Below are 18,778 nucleotides of genomic sequence, written 5' to 3'. Positions count from 1 at the left end.
ATCCAACGATATCACTGACCCGAGAGCAGTGTCGGGGCTTGCTATGGGGCGGAAGAGGAATTCGGCTGGAATCCTCCAATCCATCCTTTTTAGTTCTGGTACTATGAGAGCCAATGTTCTCATGCCCTCAACAAACATCTCCTCGTTTCTTGGTAACCCTCTGATCTCTTGCATGATTGTGTGGCCGTGTATTACTGCTAATATGCGGAGGGGGCATATGCCTGGCGTCGAACATACGATACCGCTCCCTGTGAATGATATTGTCATATTTAGTTTGCTTAAGAGATCTCTCCCCAGCAAATTAATGGGAGAGTGTTCATAGTACAGTAAGGGTGCTTTCACTGTTTTACCCCCCACTGTCACATCCAATGCTTCTGTGTAAGGAACTTCAATTACAGCCCCAGAGAACCCCTGCGTCTCTAACGTTCTGTTAGATAACGGGAATCGGCCCTCTCTAATGCATGATTTCTCCGCTCCCGAATCCACCATGAATATGAACTGCTTGTCTCCTATCTGCGCTCCTATCAATGGTTCCTCTGATGCATTGTGGGTCGTAGATAGTACTGGACACGCAAGTGCTCTCTGTGGGCTGTCCTATGCGGGGTGTCTCATTGCCCCCCCCTGATCAAAAATGTTCCCCGAAACTACTGACACCCCGCTGTAAGGTGCGGGAGCAGGTGCTCCGTTAGCTACTGTGGCGAAAGTGTTACCTGGCGTGTATTGCATATTGTCATTATTCTGTGGGTGGTTTTGTGTCCTGTACTGATGTCCGTGTAGTTGTGCGTTACTTCTTTGTCCTACATTTTCTGGTTGTTGGTATTGTCCCATGGGGAGGCCGTAGGGGCTTCCTGGGTGGGGGTGACCGTACTGTTCTGTCTCCTGGAACCCGTTGTTTTGTCTGCTCCTGCACTCTCTTGAGTAGTGCCCCCATCTCCCACAGTTCCAGCAGCTCCCCTGTGGACCTCTGGGACCCTGCCACCCATTACCTCCCATTCCTCCATACCCTTGTCCTCCTCTTCGGCCCCGGTACCCACCTCTTCCCCCTCTTGGGGCCCACTCTTGCCACGTTGGACCTCCGTTCTGCTCCTGCTCAGTCCACTGTCGTTGTCCTTGTCCTGCCCAATTTGCTGCTATTCTTCCTTGTATTGCTATTTGCCCCTCCTCTCCTTCGTCTCCCTCCCTCATGAGTGGGAGTCCTGCTACCGCTGCTGCAACCTTCACTAGTTTTGATTGTACCAACTTTGCCTCGTCTGCCAACCTTTTCTGTGCTACTTCCCTCTCTCTCTCTTTGATCCTTTTGCAATGGTGCACTATTATACTTTGGATCTCTGGCCACCCCTTCGCCTCAACGCCCGCTATCTTATCGAGTGCCTTCTGCACCTCTTTTGGGAGCCCTCTCTTAATGATAAAATAAAATAGAGATGTGGATTGGTGCCAGGGCGTGCCCGTTTCCGCTCTCCACATCTCCTGCACCCGGAGAATGTAATCCATAGCATCCTCCCCGTCATTCATTGTACATTGCATTACTGACTGTAAATCAGGGGTATCTGGGAATGTCTCCCGCAGCGCGTCCCACACCCTTGCTCGTACTGTATTAAAGGAAGCCCCATCATGACGATCACAATCTAACGTCACGGCCGGGAAACCAGCCTTAGCCCATACTCTGTCCGCTTGATCTCCTACTGCTGTTACTAGTAGGCTTTTCACATCGCCTACTGCCAACGGTATGCCGGCGGTATGTTTCTCAAATGCATATATCCACTTGCTCGCCCCTCCTGACAGCTGGGGCAATAATTTCATTAAATTAGCCTTATCAATCTGAGCCCATGGTATATAGTTTGGTCTCCCCCCCCCTCTGTGTATCAATGGAAGTTGTAACTTCCCTTTTGCAGTTGCACCCTCCCTTTCCTTAGTCGCTGCTGACTCCAATGACGCCATCTTCCCCACCCTATTTCTTAGTCGTCCCATCCATTCGTCGTCTATAGTCCCTAGTGAACATGCACCGTCCACTTCCTCGCTTTCCCCTCCCACTGCCATACTCAACCTATCACTGTCATCCAACCCTCCTCTGACATCACATAACAAGTCCTCTCTGATCCCTCTCTCTCGTGATACATCACCAATGCTCCCTTCTACTGCTCCTACCTCTATTATTCGTGTCGGCTCTTCCTCAATCCTGAACAGTATTTCCCCCTTTTTCCATCCTTCCTCAATCTGTCTACCTTCGCTCGACGCTCTAGACGTGCGTCCTGATTGTGTGGGGGCACACGCTGTGCGCTCACATATGTCTTTTATTCTTGAGAGTTCATCCCTTGCCACAGTAAGCCTCGACTCTAAGTCACTCGTTAGCTTCTCTATATCCACCCTCTGTGTGCTTCCCTGGGCGCGCTCTCTGGTGCTTTCGTATGGCGGGGGGGCTGTTGGTCTTTGTGGTGTACCAGTTGTGGGGGGAGGCACATACGTAGGGTCGCTATATCCTGCTGCGGGGGCTGGTTTAGGTAATATCGGGTACAAACTAATCACCTCCGCAGGTTGTGCTGTACTTAGCTGTTCCTTTTCCTCTCTTGGAATCATCAATGGATTATCTGTGGTGGAAGGTAGATCAATATTTGGTGCCGGAGCTTTGGGTGGGGGTACCTCCTCAAACAATCTCCAGAGGTCTAATATCTCCTTCCTATTTTGCCATTGTTTCCCCTTATACTTGAGGCTAATGCATGTTCGTACCATATCAAGAACGCTTTTGTCAAAAGACCCTCCCTCGGGCCAAATCTGGGGCAGACCCTCCCCCTTCAATTCTGTTACCCATTGATCGTGATATTTATTTATTCGTTCAGCGTATCCCGGTAAGCTCTTACAAATATGTGACAAGGGAGTTTCGGCCCCCATCCTCTAAATCACTAACACAGCCGTGTCCACCTTCTTTACTTTTAGTTAGGTGTAGATATGTGTATGTATACCTTTATGGCACAGACAAGAGCGGACGTCTCAAATATTATCACCCAAGTTTATTCACTGCGCAAATCCTTTCGCACTCACCATAGCTCATCTCCTTCCCATTCCCATACACTCTCATGTGATTCCGCTTGCAACTGATCAAGTACTAGTTATGGTCAACACTCTCTGGCGCCACCTCGCGGTCAACCGGTCGTCCCCAACACTCACACGGTGCGCGCACCCATCACAATGCCTTTCCACTCACACCTCGTCTTATTTCCTCCCTTTCCTCCCTGGCCAGCTGTCCCTGTTTTTCTGCTAAGGTTGCTATGTTCACGTCTGTACGTGCCACTACTTAGTCCCCACTCCTCAAAATGTGCTCCCTATTTTATAGTTCTTCTACAAGTATATTTATCTTATACCCTTTTCGCTTTCTTCCCCTGCCCCGTGGAATGGAAAAAAGAAATAGAGAGAGTAGCAATCACTAAAACATATTCCCGGTGTCTCCTTTTGCCAGACACCAATAACTTATTTCTTACTTCTTCATATATTCCCAGTACTAGTTTAGATAGCACTATGCGGCGCCGCCTTCCACCCCCTTTCGGAGCTAGGTTTCCGTCACTTCTACCACTTCACTTATTTCTTACTCCTAATGGCCATATGCAAAGAAGAGATAAAGAAAGTTTCAAGACCCGTCTTTAGTAGACCCCCGTTATTCGTCTCCTCTACCTGTCCCCGTTCTCCTGTTCACAGTTTCCCCTCCCTTCCCCTTTACGATCGCTCGCACTCAGTACTCACGTGCCCGTCTTGAACCGATAGTCTCCGAAACTGGGTCCGTCCAGGCGGTGTCACCGGTAACTCAACGGTCAGCCCCTGGCTCCGGCGAGCGGCACTCAAAGGGGATTTTTTTCCAATCGGGATCCCGTACCCTTTCTCATTGAGTGCGCACTTCTTATTGTGCCGGTCGCCGTTGGCGGGCAGCCTCCCGGAGCCGGCTCACCGTGCGTATCCCTTCTCGACCGGAGATTCTCGTGCCACAAGGGGGTCGTTAGAAAGGAGTTAGGAAAAATAATTTGGAGATATCACGCTATCGGGGTCACCACTGAAAGGAAGCGCCCCCAATTTCAGCACGATCCTCCCCTCAATGAGAGACAATAAGGGACTCTCCCGTAGTGGGAATAAGACCAAGACAGAGTGCGGGTGAGCGTAAGTGGGAGTTTATCCAAAGAATAGGGCATGCAAAGAACTCTGCAACCTCCGAGAGCGCTCTGTCTGACAATAGCAAAGACAGGCGTATTTCTAATACAAAAAACGTCATCAGAACCTACACACTATAGGGGGCACAAGTTAATTGGGATTGGGTGGCGTCGACTAACTATAGGTGTTGCTGCAGCGTGGTTGGTCTTGGCGTGAGGACGTCACTGGTCAGCCTCGTGGGTTGGGTTGGGCCTGGCAGGCCAGCTTGAGGTCATCCGAGCGGTGTTGGTATGCTGGGGCAGCCTGTGACAAAGATGAATACCTCTCCTGACTCGTTTGCCCTAGGCCATGCACACTGCAGTTATTCAAGAAACGACATCTAAGTTCATCAATAAATCGCTCGGCAGTTTGTCTTATACAATAAACGCAACGCATGAGGAATGCACCTCTTGAGAGGTCCGGTGATTGTCGGTTAGGGTGAGATTTACCTGTGTCCTATTGACCGGTATTTTAGGTCGAGGGGCTGAGTTCTGGGGCCTGAGCCGACTGGTACATGCCTGTCTGCCGCGTTAGAAGTTATTATATAAATGGGTCTCTGTGTCTTGTCCCAGTGATGGGGGTCGTTCTTGGGGTGGTCTAGGGGGAGGGTTGTGGACTTTACGAGAGGGTGCTGGTAGATCAGTGGATTCAAAACGTGGGTTTATTACCGTGCTGTAAATAACACAGGTGGTGGGCTGTGGCCTTGGGTGCGGTACCGGGGCCTCTGACTCTCTGAAGCGGCTCCAGCTTGGTTGGGGGAGGTGAGGGAGCGCGGCACAGGCCTTAGCTTCCTTATCTGGCAGGCTTGGCAGGGTGGGAGGGAGAATGGCCTTGCATATACTCACAGAGGTTTTTTCCTCGTGCGTTGCTAACTTTTGAATGCAGAACTTTTATAACGTTCCGCCTTATTTTGATGTTATTTAAACACACATATATATTTCCATTTCGTTACACATTTCTTTAATACAGTCGGTCCGAGTACCTTTTCGTTACCTAACATTATATTTACTACATGATGTGATTATTTTATGTACATTAAACGTTACACGAGGTCGTTCTAGGTTATGGCCTACAGAAATTGATGCTCGCTGCTTTAGGTGATTAAGAAAACATATATGAGTAAATAAAGGCTATACATTTGGTCGACATCTTTCTCTGTGGTTGTAGCAGCACTAGTCCAGACCTGGGGTGGTATCATGTAACGTTACATCTTTATGGTTTATTCACAGTTTACAGGATCTGTTTAAACCGAGGTAGTTCGTTAATACCAATACTTGAATTATTTTCTACTTTCTTCAGATAGTGATGCTTCAGCTTTTTTCCCGTCACCCCGGCCTCGCGGACCAGGTCATGCAGGGTGCGATATTACATTGTGGACGAGAATAATGTTACAGTGTTAGCATCTCGGGTTAGCTCATATCCGACTTTCTCATGGGAACGCGCTCGCAGCGGATCTACCAGGGCTACTGCGGCGGCAGAGATGCATGAAAGGTCCTCCAAAGGTGGGGGCCTCGTTACAGTGTGCTGAACTCACGCCATGTTTGCTAAACAAGATGGCTTCTAGGCCTAACTGAATTTAGGTATATGCAGGGAACGGATATGTGTGGGCAATGTCGTCGGCGGGTGACCCCTCCTCCACCTGGGCCCGGGTGGCATGAGGGGACGGCCACCGAGTCATGGTCCTCACCTGGGGAGAAGGCTGCAGGTGAGGAGGGCCTCGCGGCCAGTCCTCCCCTACACCTGCCAAACCATAACTGAAACCCCAAGTCTTTTTGAGATTCCTTCACTATTTATTTTTTTGGCATAAAGGTTCTTTTTTTATTCCTGACTTTAACCTTATTTAATGTTGCTGTTTTGTAACTTTCTACCTTGTACTTTTTTCTTGGTTGCCACATAAACCATATGCACAATAAATGTATCTTTTCTGGTGTAGTAAAGTTGTGGGTCAGCACTTGTATGGGTCCTTAATGCTCTCTTTTTTCTTTTCTAGCCGAGATTGCCCAATATTTTACATGCGAAAGAAGGTGCAAAAGGACTTGGACGACCAGGAGAAGTTGATGCAGCGTTTCGGACCCCCAGCATGGTAACTGTTCGTCGTACACGGGTGGTGAGGGAATATGCCTCTTTCCCTCTGCTCCCAAAAAAGACACATGACGGGAATTGGGAGCGACTTTACAAGTGGACATCTTAACAACCGAAATGGGTGGCCTCAGCATCCAGTGTCTCACTTATCACCAGAAGGCACCCTCAAGAAATAATCTACCCCTGCTCCTTTTTGGAATGGCCATGGTCCATTTGGAGACTGTCATAGATGGGAAGAGAGGAAGCATGGCTCATCCAGTTACACATGGGTGTGCTTTGTCATGCTCTATTCGCTTCCTTTATGTGTGGATATATTTGCAGGTCCTATGGGTCTACTCAATGTGTCAGGCAAGACGTTTACTTTTTGGAACACACCTTTCAGACCCCTTAGTTCATCACAACCATGGCAGCATTGACAGGAAGGAGATTGTGATCACTTGTGGGTACCAGTTACCGCATTGTCTGGTGGTGTTGCAGAGCGAAGAAGTCTTTACATATTGTTACCTCTCTTTACAGCATTGTCTACCATACTGAGACCTCACTTTACAGCTTTGTCTACCATTCTACAAGATAGCACTGTGATTTGGATGCCCTGGGCAATGCTGAAGCGTTGAGAGCATACGTGTTTTGGAGGACTTCACCAGCAAACAAAGGAAACGGTGGCACAGCAGTTGTTGCGACCTTTTTATTAGTACAGCAGTTGAACAATAGTACCCAATTTGAGACTGTCCTAAGCAAGCTGTGAACAAGCAGCTGCAGCGACCTACTGATTTTCCTTTCAGCGCCAAGTATGCAGTGATGATCTCATGATGTGGTGTGTCGTACACTGCCGCCAGACTGCTAAGCAGGTTGTGAATGCCAGTTTGCTGATCCAATGCCAAGTGAGCAGCAACAGAGGTGCTGCTGCCTCGATAACAAAGCAACTGGAGCAGAGGATACCTGATGACACTTTGCTTGCCGGCACAGTCGCAGTTTTTGTTACATTCACATTTAGTGCTTTTGGAAAAAGCTAGTTCTTAACACGAAGAACAAGACTGTTTTACCTGATAACACTGCTGCACCTGATTCCTGGACCAGAACTATGGCTTTATACATTCATGGTCTGCTTCCTTCTGGAAATATTGCATCAGAAGGCGTAGAGAAGATATTTTTCTATCAAAGAGAAAGTGCATAATCAAAACTCAGGATAAACCCAGAGTTCACCATACATACCACCAGTGTCTTTCGACTCAGAATAGTTTATCCCTTTTCCGTTGGGGATCTGTCAGTGCAGGTTCAAAATTTCCAGGGATCTGCAATGGCGCTGTCTGTCCATGGTGGATCTTGACGAGATTTCATATGGTGACAGTCAGCAGAGATGAAGTTTGTGTTCCCTGGCATTGCGTGCAAGGATTTTCCTGAGTCAAAATAGCATCCCAATGGATTCTCTCCTACCCCAACTGGCTCCTGGGGGGAACCTGTTGCACATGCAAATGCAGGCCCTCTGTTGAGAGGGGCTGCATTGTCTCTTAGAGTATGTTGTTGTAATGATGATGAGATGTATGTTTTTGTACTGCTGCCTCATAACAATGGTGAATAAAGGCATTTGTTTTGCACTTCGAGTGTCAGAGCATATCTTTTCAAACGCTGCACTTTGAATCTCTCCTTCACTTGCTTGCATTGTAGTCAGTGCTCTAGGGCAGCTGGGAAGCTCTGACTTGTATACGCTTGTTTACAAAAAGAAACCTGCAGTACTCTTGTGTTCATGGGCAGTGTTGAACACTCAGAATAGTACTCCCAGCCACCATTTTGCATAGTCATGGGCAACATTGGTGGTGCCTGTACATAAAAGCCAATTCATGGTTACAGACGTTCATGAGCTAATACATCTAGTATGAAACGTATCCTTGCAATGCTAAATAACGTATGCTTTTACCCACAAGATCAGTTTTCCCAATTCCCCCACTTCATGATAAAGTGCTTCAAAGAGTAATACCAAACTCGGCCTTAATATCTGAATCTTCCCCAAGCCTAACTTCACCCCTGACGTCTCCCATTATTTCACCTCTGTCTGGTGAAGAAAATACCCCCTCCAAGAACCTCCTGCCTTACATATCCAGGGTAATCTAATAGGTGCACCACCAGCTTCGTATTCCTCCTCCTCAATCGCCCCAGGTGGCCTCCTGGCACTAAGATATATTCACCTTCCGTTTCATGCACAGTACACTCAACTGGTTAAAGTAGGCAGTACACAGGTAGGTTTTTAGTTTTATTCTAAAATAAATTAGTAATTTCCCTAAGGAACTTAGCAGAATCACCTAAACTGTGGCTCCTTTTCAGATGTTCCTACTGTCTAGAGAACAAATCAGAAAGCAGTGGGACATCTAAGTGGTCTTTTAGGAATAGACCACTGAAATTTATCATTAGTCCTTAATCGTAGAATTCTCATTGAGCCAAACGCATTATTTCAAAATCGATCCCGGAACTAAGCAGTCTAATTTATGTAGTGTAGCAGTGTTATCTTATCTTATTTTAGTGCTTCAAAAACACAGGCTGATGCAGATATGCCCAGGAAGAGTGAATTACCATAGTTATCCTAGACAACACTAATGCCGCACCAATCGAGATTTTCCGTTCATATTCTGTTAAAGGGAGAATCTTTTTTTATGCATTCCTTCCTCATTTACCACAATGTAAATCCACTGTAATGGCTGAATGCACTAAGCTGCAAAGTCATGACTTGCGCCACACCTGCTGTCTAACCCTCAAGACCTGGCTTACGGACCATTGGCATGGATAAACAGTGTCCAGTATTAGGCTTAGCCAGTAGAAACCACGATTGCAGCCACCCCTATGAAGTACCTTACCAACCAACGTCGCACCTGAACACACTACAATGCTAAATCATTACAGGAGCTTCCTTGAAAGTGCAGGACTCTCTTCTTGGTGTTCCTCCTCTCACACTAGAGCTCTTAATTCTCCATTATCCCCAAAGACATCCATGCATTCTTGTACCTTCCTGGGAATTCCACCCAGAGCCCGAGGATAGAAACGCCAGATCACCAAGATTCCTTTAACTTTTCCCCTTAGGGGGACTTATTACTCCAAGAAAGAGTTCCTCATCTCTATTGTTTTCCGCTTAGGCAGACAGGGTTGACTTCTTTCCCCTGGTTGGACACCACTTTCCCAGTTCTAATGGCTCACCTCGCGTTTTTTCTCCCCACGGCCCTTGGTCCATTTGATCTATCCCGTTACGTGTATTGTATTGCTAGTCTGCCACTGAATTGCCATTGGAGCATCTGTGAAGACATTGATGGCCTTGCAAGGTTGTCTTTCTGAGTGGTCATTTTTATATTGTTTTATCCTGCTTCCTGGGAGTATCATCTGCTTCATATTCATCCCTGGGAGATTGTCATCAGGGCTGTTACTCCCACCTGACCTTGTTTCTTCTGGGTGCCCTTGGGGGATTGCTTTTTATGTAATTTACACTGTAACGCCTAATTTGTGGCGGATTTGGAGGTTGCCAGACCATGTTGGAATTAAACTTTATCTTCCAGCACAGGGAAGCCACCTCTGAGTGCTTTATAAAAAAAGATATAAGCCAGCAATACAAGGAAAAGTAATGGGCAACTTATGTTGATGGAGGATAATGCTTTATTTTTGAACAGAGAATGGGACAAGACGGGCAGTGATCCTGGGGAGAATAGGTACATACTTGGATACTTATTCTATGTACAGTGCTATTATAGAGACTGTATTCAAGAGGAGGGGAGGATGTTTTGTGATTTTGAGGGTGCCTCTAGACACACAGAGTTGAACCTCAGCAGGGCAATGTAAGTGAGTAGATGGTAGTGGTGTTTGAGATGTGGGGGTGTATTGAGCTCATGTAATATGAGGCAAGTAATTAGTGGGAGCAAGAAGATGGATCGAATGGCAGGAATGAGGGTGTTGGACGGGAGGTTGCAGAGAAGAGAGTTGCAGGAGATAGTTTGTAATTTAGGGAATGGTAGGGGCTTGCATTTGAAGACGAGCAGTAGACATTTGGAAAGGCACTCATTTTTCATATGGAGCCATCCAGCATGGATACGGCATTGCAACGTGGGAAAAGACCTGGGACGTGCGTGGTTAAGGGGAGTGTTTTGTATGGCAGGAAAATAAGTAATGGGGGAGGCCAAGTAGGGCGGGGAGGCTAACACAGTAGTCAAGGCTACAGAGTACAAGAGTTACTATACTTTTTTTGTGGAATGGTGAGTAGAGGGAACATTTTCTATTAGTGAGCAGGTTTATCCTGCCAGCAGTAGTGGTAGCAGTGATAAAATTGAGAAGATTAAGATGGGTGGAGAAGGAGAGAAGGGGGTGTTGGAGCCCGGGAGGTAGATAACTTCAGTTTTTGAGGAGCTGAGCATGAAACCATGAAGTACCATTCAGTGACTGATTGCTAGTGGCTTTCAGAGATGCTTGCAGAAAGATCAAGGGAAAGCCAAGGGAAGATGATTATATGCATGTTGTCCACAAACCAATGATGGGCAACTCAATGAGTTGTCTGACGGAGGAGGAATAAGAGCCTCGTGGGACATCAGTGATGATTGGAAAGGTAGGTTGCAATCCAGTTGGCTGTGGGCATGAATGCAAAGGTCTATAGGCTATAGGGGTGATCCAGAGTGTCAAAGGCACCAGAGAGGTTAGGAAGGATTAGGATGGAGAGTTTACGATGGTGAGCAGAGGTCAGATATTTTAGACATAGGTAAAGGCTGTTTCCATAGTGTCGGCAGCAGAATACCAGCTAAAACTAGGTGGTGATTTGGTTCAAGACGTGCCTCAAGGATGTTGGAATAGAGAGAGAGTAGAAATATAGGTGAAGAGTTAGCACAGCTGTTTGGGTCTTCTGAAAAACGTCTTGAGGATCTGTAAGACAGTAGCTGCCTTTAAGCAGTCAGTAAAGACCCCCAGAGAAAAAGGGATTAAAGAGGGAAGGAGAGATAGATGTAAGAGGTGCATGTTCCTTGATCGTCTGAGGGCCAAACGAGTCAACAGGTGACACAAGTGTACTGTGCTGTTACAAGGATAGGAGCCAGTTCAGTGGCTGAGGTTTGAGACAAAGAAATGTAGTTGGGAAATAGCTTGGCTTCCTCAAGGTTAACAGCAGATCTTTCTCCTCGTCTTTTGCTTCCTCAGGATACATGACTTTCGGTTTCACAACTGCTAGGATTTGGTATGTATTCCCCCTTCTTATGGGTCGTTATCAGGCAGTTGATGGTATGATACCCTCCTGCCACAGGTCGGGTGTTTCCTCTAATTCCCTTGTGGTCGCTGGTGTGTATCCCCAGGCTTAGGCTTTCCAATACCCTCAAGTGGCTCTAGAGCTGCCATGTCACTTGCTTCTTCCAGGGTCTTCAGGCCTGGCCCACTCAAAACGTTTCTTTACTCTTCTTCAAATGGCAGTCCTCGCCTACGTTCAACTTCCAGGAGCCTCCTATTGAATGCATGTAGCACAAGCAGACACACCTATCTACTAGAATTTCCTCTTCTTTTGCCTCTTTTATAGTTTCTAAGCTGGGCAGTGTTTCAAATGCTATCTCTGATAGGTTAGTGTCCTGTTCCGGTTTCAATTATGAAACCGAAATGGTTACTCAGTCGGGAGTGTGTTTCGGCGTCTGATATGTTATGAAGCGCTGTGGTTCCTCTCTAGACATGAACCGAAGGCAGTGAAGGAATGGTCGGCTAAGCTAATGCTTGGCAGACCACCTTTGATGTCGCTGGCTAAGTTGTGTGACAAAATCCTCACTACCTGACACCGAAGGACCTACCCCCAAAAGGGAACGGGAGGGTAGGTGCCATAAAATATTAGCAGTGGTCATGTTCCTGCAGTGAATACTCGTCACACAAGAAGAATTGTGCAGGTGCGACTCAGATTCATGGGAGGACGGGCTAAGCTGTACCCTGCAAAGGGGGCTTTGAGGTAGGAGCGCTTAAGAGTTTAAGAAACAAATTATGCAGGTATTCGAGAAGGCCGCGGCCGGTACGGCTTGACCCTCGACACCCTTGACTATGGTGTGTCCGCCACAAAAGTAGCCACAGGCGGTCCAACGCCCTCAAGCTCTACCTCTGGAAAAAAACCTGCATCTACGCCAGCGCCACCATCAGCGTCTGTCTCGGGTCACGCCGAGATCCCACGTTCGTCAAAGCTACCACAGGATCAATGCCACATCCCTGAGTCTAGGCCAGATTTCTTCAGCTCTTTGCGGTCAATTTTGTTACAACTATGGGTATACAATCCCTTTTGGGATGGAGCCGCTAGTCAGCACAGCCATTGACCCGTTAACCGATTTTATGGCTGCCCAAAGGGCCTATTGGAGTTGAGGGCCTATGACACGAGCAGGCTAGATACGTCTCCCAAAATGGTTACAACAGGTGGCCCTGTATAGCCACCCGAATGCCCAGAACCGCAAGACGGTCGAAAAGGTGGTAGTCCCGCTCGGCTTCAGAGCTCCATGAAAGCAGCTTCAGCAATATGAGTAACACTCAGCTGGTATCCACGGGGACGTCACTCGGCCTGTTCTGACCTCTTACGACCTAGAGTCTACTCGACTGGAGACTGGGCCTGAAAAACTTTCCTTCCTTAGATAATGTCCGGGATGGCGACGTGCTGCTGAGAGGTGAGTGAGAGTGCGATGCGACCCTTTCGTATTTGTATTGAACTGAGTTATTTTTCTGTGTCTTTTACGTTTTCAGCATGGGTGCCGGTTATGAAGAAGAAATGCGGTGAGTAAGCGTGGTATGCAGCACTTCTAGATGTTTCCACGCTAACCTGGAGTGTCTTTTCCCTCTTGCAGATGGATCAGAAGTTCCAGAGACAGAGTTCCCTCAGAGCGGCTGGTATTCAGGTAAGCGTTTGAAGCTCGTACAGTCTTTAAAAATAAGCAAAGATTTGCTGAATGCTTACTAATTCTTTTTTTCTGTTCTTTTCCCGTTTCCTTAGGAAGCAGTGTGCCGGGATGGGAATGATACCGCCGAAGATGCCCGCAGAACCGATGAATGATGGGCAGAAGCGCTGCAAGGTAAGGCTGTTCCTAACAGTGTTCTTGTTCTTGCAGGAGCTGAGCGCAGAAAAAAGATGCAGGCCAACTGGAGACCGATCCGAACACAGCGAGTGTCACGCTGCAGAAAACACAAAGCATGTTTCTCACCGTGGGCGTGGCTTAAATAGTCTCTGGGTATCCCAGGTGTCTCTGGGCTGAACCACACCCAAAAGACTAGACAGCACATGCAGTTCTGGGAACCGAAATATGCGGGGGCATCCATATTATCCCCATCAATGCACTACAAGTCCAATCCCCAATGTTATCCTATGGGAGTGAGTGAGTCTGGTGCCACAGGCGCCAAGCCTGACTCCAAGTGGGTCTATGGAGGGATGGAGAGGCCCTTGAGGGCCATGTAGGTGATCGTGGCCTGGCACCAGCTTGAAATCTTGGGGTGCTGGTGAAATGAGGGCTGGAATCATGACAATGAGCTTACTGACATTCTCGACCACGAACTGCAACCAGAACAGGCTTTACTGTTAAACGCCACCTTTGCGGACCCGGAATGTGTCTCTTGCAACATCATGCTCGAAGGCTGAGCCTGTGAGAAAAAAAAGGTGGGGAACTGAGGTAAGGGGACGGTGTGCATCCCTAAAGTACAGAGATCAAAGTCATGTCCTTGGATCCTTCCTATCATCTATTTTCTTCTACACCTGTGGTGTTCCCCATGGGTCTAAACTCTAGCCCTGGCTTTTCAACCAATACCTAGCAGCTCTCGCCCACTGCATTGCCATTTTCTGCTCAAACTTCCAGTGCTATGCAGACGACACTAAACTCATTTTCAGGCTGCCCTCGGCAACCTCCTCTACCATCTCGGATTGCCTAACTGCCATTCAAGATTGGTGTGCCGCCAACTATCTTTGTCTGAATGCCAGCAAGACCGAGATCCTCCTCTTTGGCACACCATCACCATCCTTTCCCCTCACACTCTGGCCGGCCCCCTTTGACCCCCCCCTCCAATCCCCACCTGCGAGGCTAAGAACCTCTGGATCACCTTTAATTTCACACTTTCCTTCTCCGCCCACATCGCTGATGTCTCTAAAAAGTCAAACTTCCTATTGCACCTCCTCAGAGGTACTCTGCCTTTCCTCTCCTTCCCCCAGAAGCTCACTGTCTCCCAAACTCTGGTTCTCTCTAGGTTGGACTATTGCAACAGCCTATTTCTAAATCTACCTGCCTCTGCTCTCCACCCATTGCAACTTCTCCAGAACAGGAATGCGAGACTTGTCCTTGGCCTCAAGCCCTGGGATCGTTTCTCTCCAGCTCTGAAATCTCTCCATTGGCTCTCTGTGGATGCAAGGATTAAATTCAAAACCCTCTGCATTGTCCACAAGGCTTTCTGGGGCTTGGGTCCAACATACCTTCAGCTATCCCTCGCAAATACCTTGCCTCTCGAGCTCTCTGCTACTCTACCTCTAAGGGTCAGTCGTTTTTCAAAGAAACAAGCTGGGGGTAGACCTCTGTTTTAGGCTCCAGCCCCCCTCTGGAACAGCCTCCCTGCCACTCTAAAACTTGAGAAGACCCATCTCCGACCTTCCTCTTTGCTTCTGCCTTCGCCCCCCCCTCTCCCCTGCTGATTTCTGTTCTCACTTGGCACCGTGCACCTGGCCACCCTCTGTCCTCCGGGCCCAGGTACCTGCTCACCCTGCCACCCTCCCACACTGCCTCCGGGCCACCCCTTGCACTGGGGTCTGTATCTTTACCCATGTAGTCTCCCCCCCCTTTTTCTTCCTGCACTTATCAGACCTACACAGTCTGCTGCCTTAAACCCAGCACTTGACACCTGCTGGCTGCACTACCATTGTTTGTTGCCTTTATTATTTATTATTATTTATCTGTCTCTCCTTTTCTACCCCCTTCCATGCACTTTTCCCCCTCCACCTCTCCCATGCACTTGCGCGTTCGCAATATCACTGGGCCTAGTAAGATCGTTGTTTTGTTCTCCCCTGCACCCCTTCCCTTGCCGCGCTCTGAAACACTTGTATATGAGCGCAATATAAATAAAATTTCAATTCAATGTCTGGGGTTGAGGAGTGGAGTGACGGAACATGGAGTCAAGAGACGACTTTGAGCTGCACTACGCCCTGTGTCAAACTTATTTGAGCAGCTGATGCTAGATGGTATCTATCAAGATGATGAATATGGGAGAGTTATATATAGAAAGAGCATTACCAGTAAGTAAGCCCTTTCCCCATCTGAGCCTGATTGCGGAGCAGCGGACGTGTAGGAGACCGAGACGAGAAGCATTAGTCCTTTACAGGACAAGGGTGTGGTTCCCTAACAAGCCAGAAGCAGTAGAAGTTGTAGTAGAAGGCGTGGAAGCAGTGCGACCCGCAGAGCAACTGTAAGAGAAGCCATTGAGTGAAGCACAGCGTTCTAAAACTTTGCGCAAGCATTACCAGCAACACTATCCAATTCTCATTTCACTCATGTTAGAATTAAAGCGAGTAGAAGTTGTTCATTGCCACTGAAATCTGAACAATGGAAAGGTAGCACTGGTATATAACGTAAAAGGCATTTTACTTGCATGAGAAGCTATTGTGTCAAAACCCATTGTTAAGTTGTTGAAAGACTGTTACGACTTGAAGAAGTGGTTGTGTGTACTTAAGGAGAGTGGACCCTTCCAAAACCATTACCAAGTAGCTAACCCTGACAATACAAGTGTTACCATTTTTAACTTGTGAAAACTATTTTAAAGAATGGTTGCGTGTGCCTAATTGTGATTCCCAAAGGAGGACTGAACTGTATCCTTCACTTTCACACAGGAATACAATTTCATACCATTCTTTAAACGTTATAAACTCTATCAAGAAAAGGTTGGGTGTGCCTAATTAGGATTTCTAAAGAAAGAATGAATCCTATTCTTTATCTTAATATGGCATACCTTTAATTTACAAGAAGCTAAAAACTGTTGAAGAGAACAAGCATTGCTCAAGCCAAGAGTTTCCCCATATCAACAGTGAAATCCACCTTTCTCAGAGTTCAGAGACAATCTAACTGTACTGTGAAGTTAATAACATTTAATTGGCCTACAACACAAGTGTGCAAGCATTACCTACAGCTAAGAGAGTGGCGCCAAGGCTTCTGGGCAATTACATGGGCTGATAACTGGCAGAAGGGTGAAAGGTAAAGCTGGGGAAGGGAAACTGGCTGCTTTTAAAAACTGTTTTGAATGTGAAACAACCTCTAGTGCTAGACTGTGGAAGAGAAAGAGAAGTGAATCTTAAAGGCAATTCCAGGTTGTTATTGTGGCAGACAGACCAGAGAGGCAAATAGGCTAACCCTATTGAAGAGAGTTGCTCAGAGGCAGTGTGCCTTGCCTACAAAGTACTTTGAAGTGTATCTTGCTGAAGCCTGTCTAGAAGTACAAAGCACTGAAGCTGTGATAGTTGTTCAAAGTACTGAAGCCGTGGTGGTATGTCTGATTTTCAGTGGATGCAACATTGTAGTAGTCCAAACCAAGTGGAATACTATGAGACAAAGTTGAGTGTTCTCATGGTTAAGCAAGTAAAGGTGAAGTTGTTGAAATGGAAGCGGCAGCACTGAGAAGTCATCCTGGCAAATATACAATTGCGAATTCTAAAACTGCAGCCAAGAGAATATTAACTGTTAACCAAGAACTGTGTAGTATTAACAGTTGTGAACATTGCATTTCTTTTGTTTGAACTGCGAGTCTTCTTGAGGAAGTGACAAATCATTGTGGTTGGGATTATCATTGATGCTATTAGGTCGAAGTTATAAGTGGATATTTCACCAAGGAGAAGAGACTTGCTATTATTGGACCTTTGGTTAACAATCCTTACTTTGACTTTAAAACATCAAGAACTTATTTGAGACATTTCTTTCTGGTTAACGAATAATAGTGACCTTGAATCCTGGGGATGGGAATTTCCCAGGGCATTGGAAGGTTATTCCGAAACTGTGAATGTTGTTCATATCCTATTGTATTGCCATATATTTCCTTTGTGTATTTGTTGCTTAGTGTGAGGGCCAAATATCCTGTGCTCGTGTGTTTCCCTTCACTTTGGTTGGGCAGGGAATTCCTCAGCAGATTAGGGATAGTGATGCATTTTTGAATATATTTTCTTTGATAAAATGGCATATGTTGATAAATCCTCAAACAGTTGTCCGCCTCGCATAACTGACCCATCACAGTCCCCCACGGATTCCTGATGTTGGATATATTATCCCTGCGGCAGTAGATCTCAGAAACCTTTGACAGTAGAGGGCACCGTTTGGCTCTGCCATGTCGTATCCTTGGCGCTGTTGTTGAGTCTAGACATGACGTGATGTCGGTACAAATAGCCTGCACCGTGGCCCATTCATTTTCCACATTATCAGCACGTTTCTTGGGAACTATACTTCAACGTCTCAGGAGATTTTTTTTCTGACACTATTGGAAAAAAACCTACACCTTGATCATGTCGAATCCCGAACCCCTCTGCTTTAAAAAATGTTTGATTGTGACACAATGTCATTGTTCGACCCTCATAAGATTTGCCTCTGTTGCCTCAGTACCAATCACGCGGTTCACGATTGTTGGTCAAGAAGAAACATGATGCCGACGGCATTGAAAAAGAGGGTATCCAAGTTGGCTCTCTGGGCTTCAGCCTCGGAAATAGTCCCATTCAAGGAGCGAATCCTGACATTCATAGTCTTTGTTAGAGAAGAGGAGGAGGAGACTGCAGTACTCTTGATTGGATGCCTCACCTGACAGACAGAGGTAGGTTTCCCTTTGAAAACCGCCTCGTGGGAGGGGGAAGAATTCTGACTGAAAATGTCGGATGTCTTCGAGAAAGCAGATACCTGCAATTCCTCCTCAGTAAAAAAAGCGGAAGACTGTTGAGTCCACCACGCCCAACAAAGCCGGCAGGGTCTCTGAGTCGCATCCTTTTCACACGCCCAGTTCCTCGGGGAGGGGTAAGACCTCGACAATGCTTTGAGAGTCTTTGGTGCTATCTGCAACCCCTTCTGCCACTAAGCTCTTTGATGTAGTGTCAGCGCCAACTCTTAAAGGCCCCTCAACATTGACGGAGGAACAATCCTCGATTTCGAGGTTTAATCCGAAATCCAGGAAGAATTTCATGGGCTCATTCCGAAGCATTTTTGACGTGGACGGCGAGCTGATTCAGTTTTGATTCAAACCATTGGAACGGACCCAAGCCCCTGAGGAATTCCAATCTGAAGAGGACAGACTAGCCGAATTAGTGCTGCATTTTAAGGATGCTAGTGGACTAGACACCTCTCCAGAGGTAGAATTCATGGAGCCTGACCCGCAACCCCATCCTAATGCCGCTTACTGAAAAATGATGCCAAATGTCACAGCCGCGTTGGCCTGGGGCCCCCTGCTAAAAAGCTAAGAGTACAACTTAACAGACCTCCTTGACAGGAGGACGCAGGTTGAATCGGTGCTAACTTGTCACACTGCCATCACAGATACTTTGTTAGAGCTATCAAAAAAACCCTAC

General features: G+C 47.1%; 1 protein-coding gene across 7 annotated transcripts in view; it reads left to right on the top strand.

Annotated features, from left to right (window-relative positions):
• The window catches only part of POLD1 (DNA polymerase delta 1, catalytic subunit), a 1,263,933-nt gene extending 1,256,086 nt beyond the window's left edge, over positions 1-7,847 (top strand). For 4 of the 7 annotated variants that reach the window (XM_069605393.1, XM_069605349.1, XM_069605354.1 and 1 more), the window contains one exon: positions 6,161-7,847. In XM_069605393.1, the coding sequence (XP_069461494.1) occupies positions 6,161-6,257 (97 nt within the window). In that variant the 3' untranslated portion in view covers positions 6,258-7,847. The remainder of the gene's footprint in view (positions 1-6,160) is intronic. The other 3 variants (XM_069605374.1, XM_069605383.1, XM_069605339.1) reach the window with 1 other exon arrangement.
• Positions 7,848-18,778: the final 10,931 nt, after the last annotated feature.

This window comes from Ambystoma mexicanum, chromosome 1p, assembly GCF_040938575.1.
Source record: "Ambystoma mexicanum isolate Mex_15411 chromosome 1p, UKY_AmexF1_1, whole genome shotgun sequence".
Taxonomy (NCBI): Eukaryota; Metazoa; Chordata; class Amphibia; order Caudata; family Ambystomatidae; genus Ambystoma; species Ambystoma mexicanum.
The sequence above is the reverse complement of the archived record's forward strand: the minus strand, read 5'-3'. Positions and strand labels throughout refer to the sequence as shown.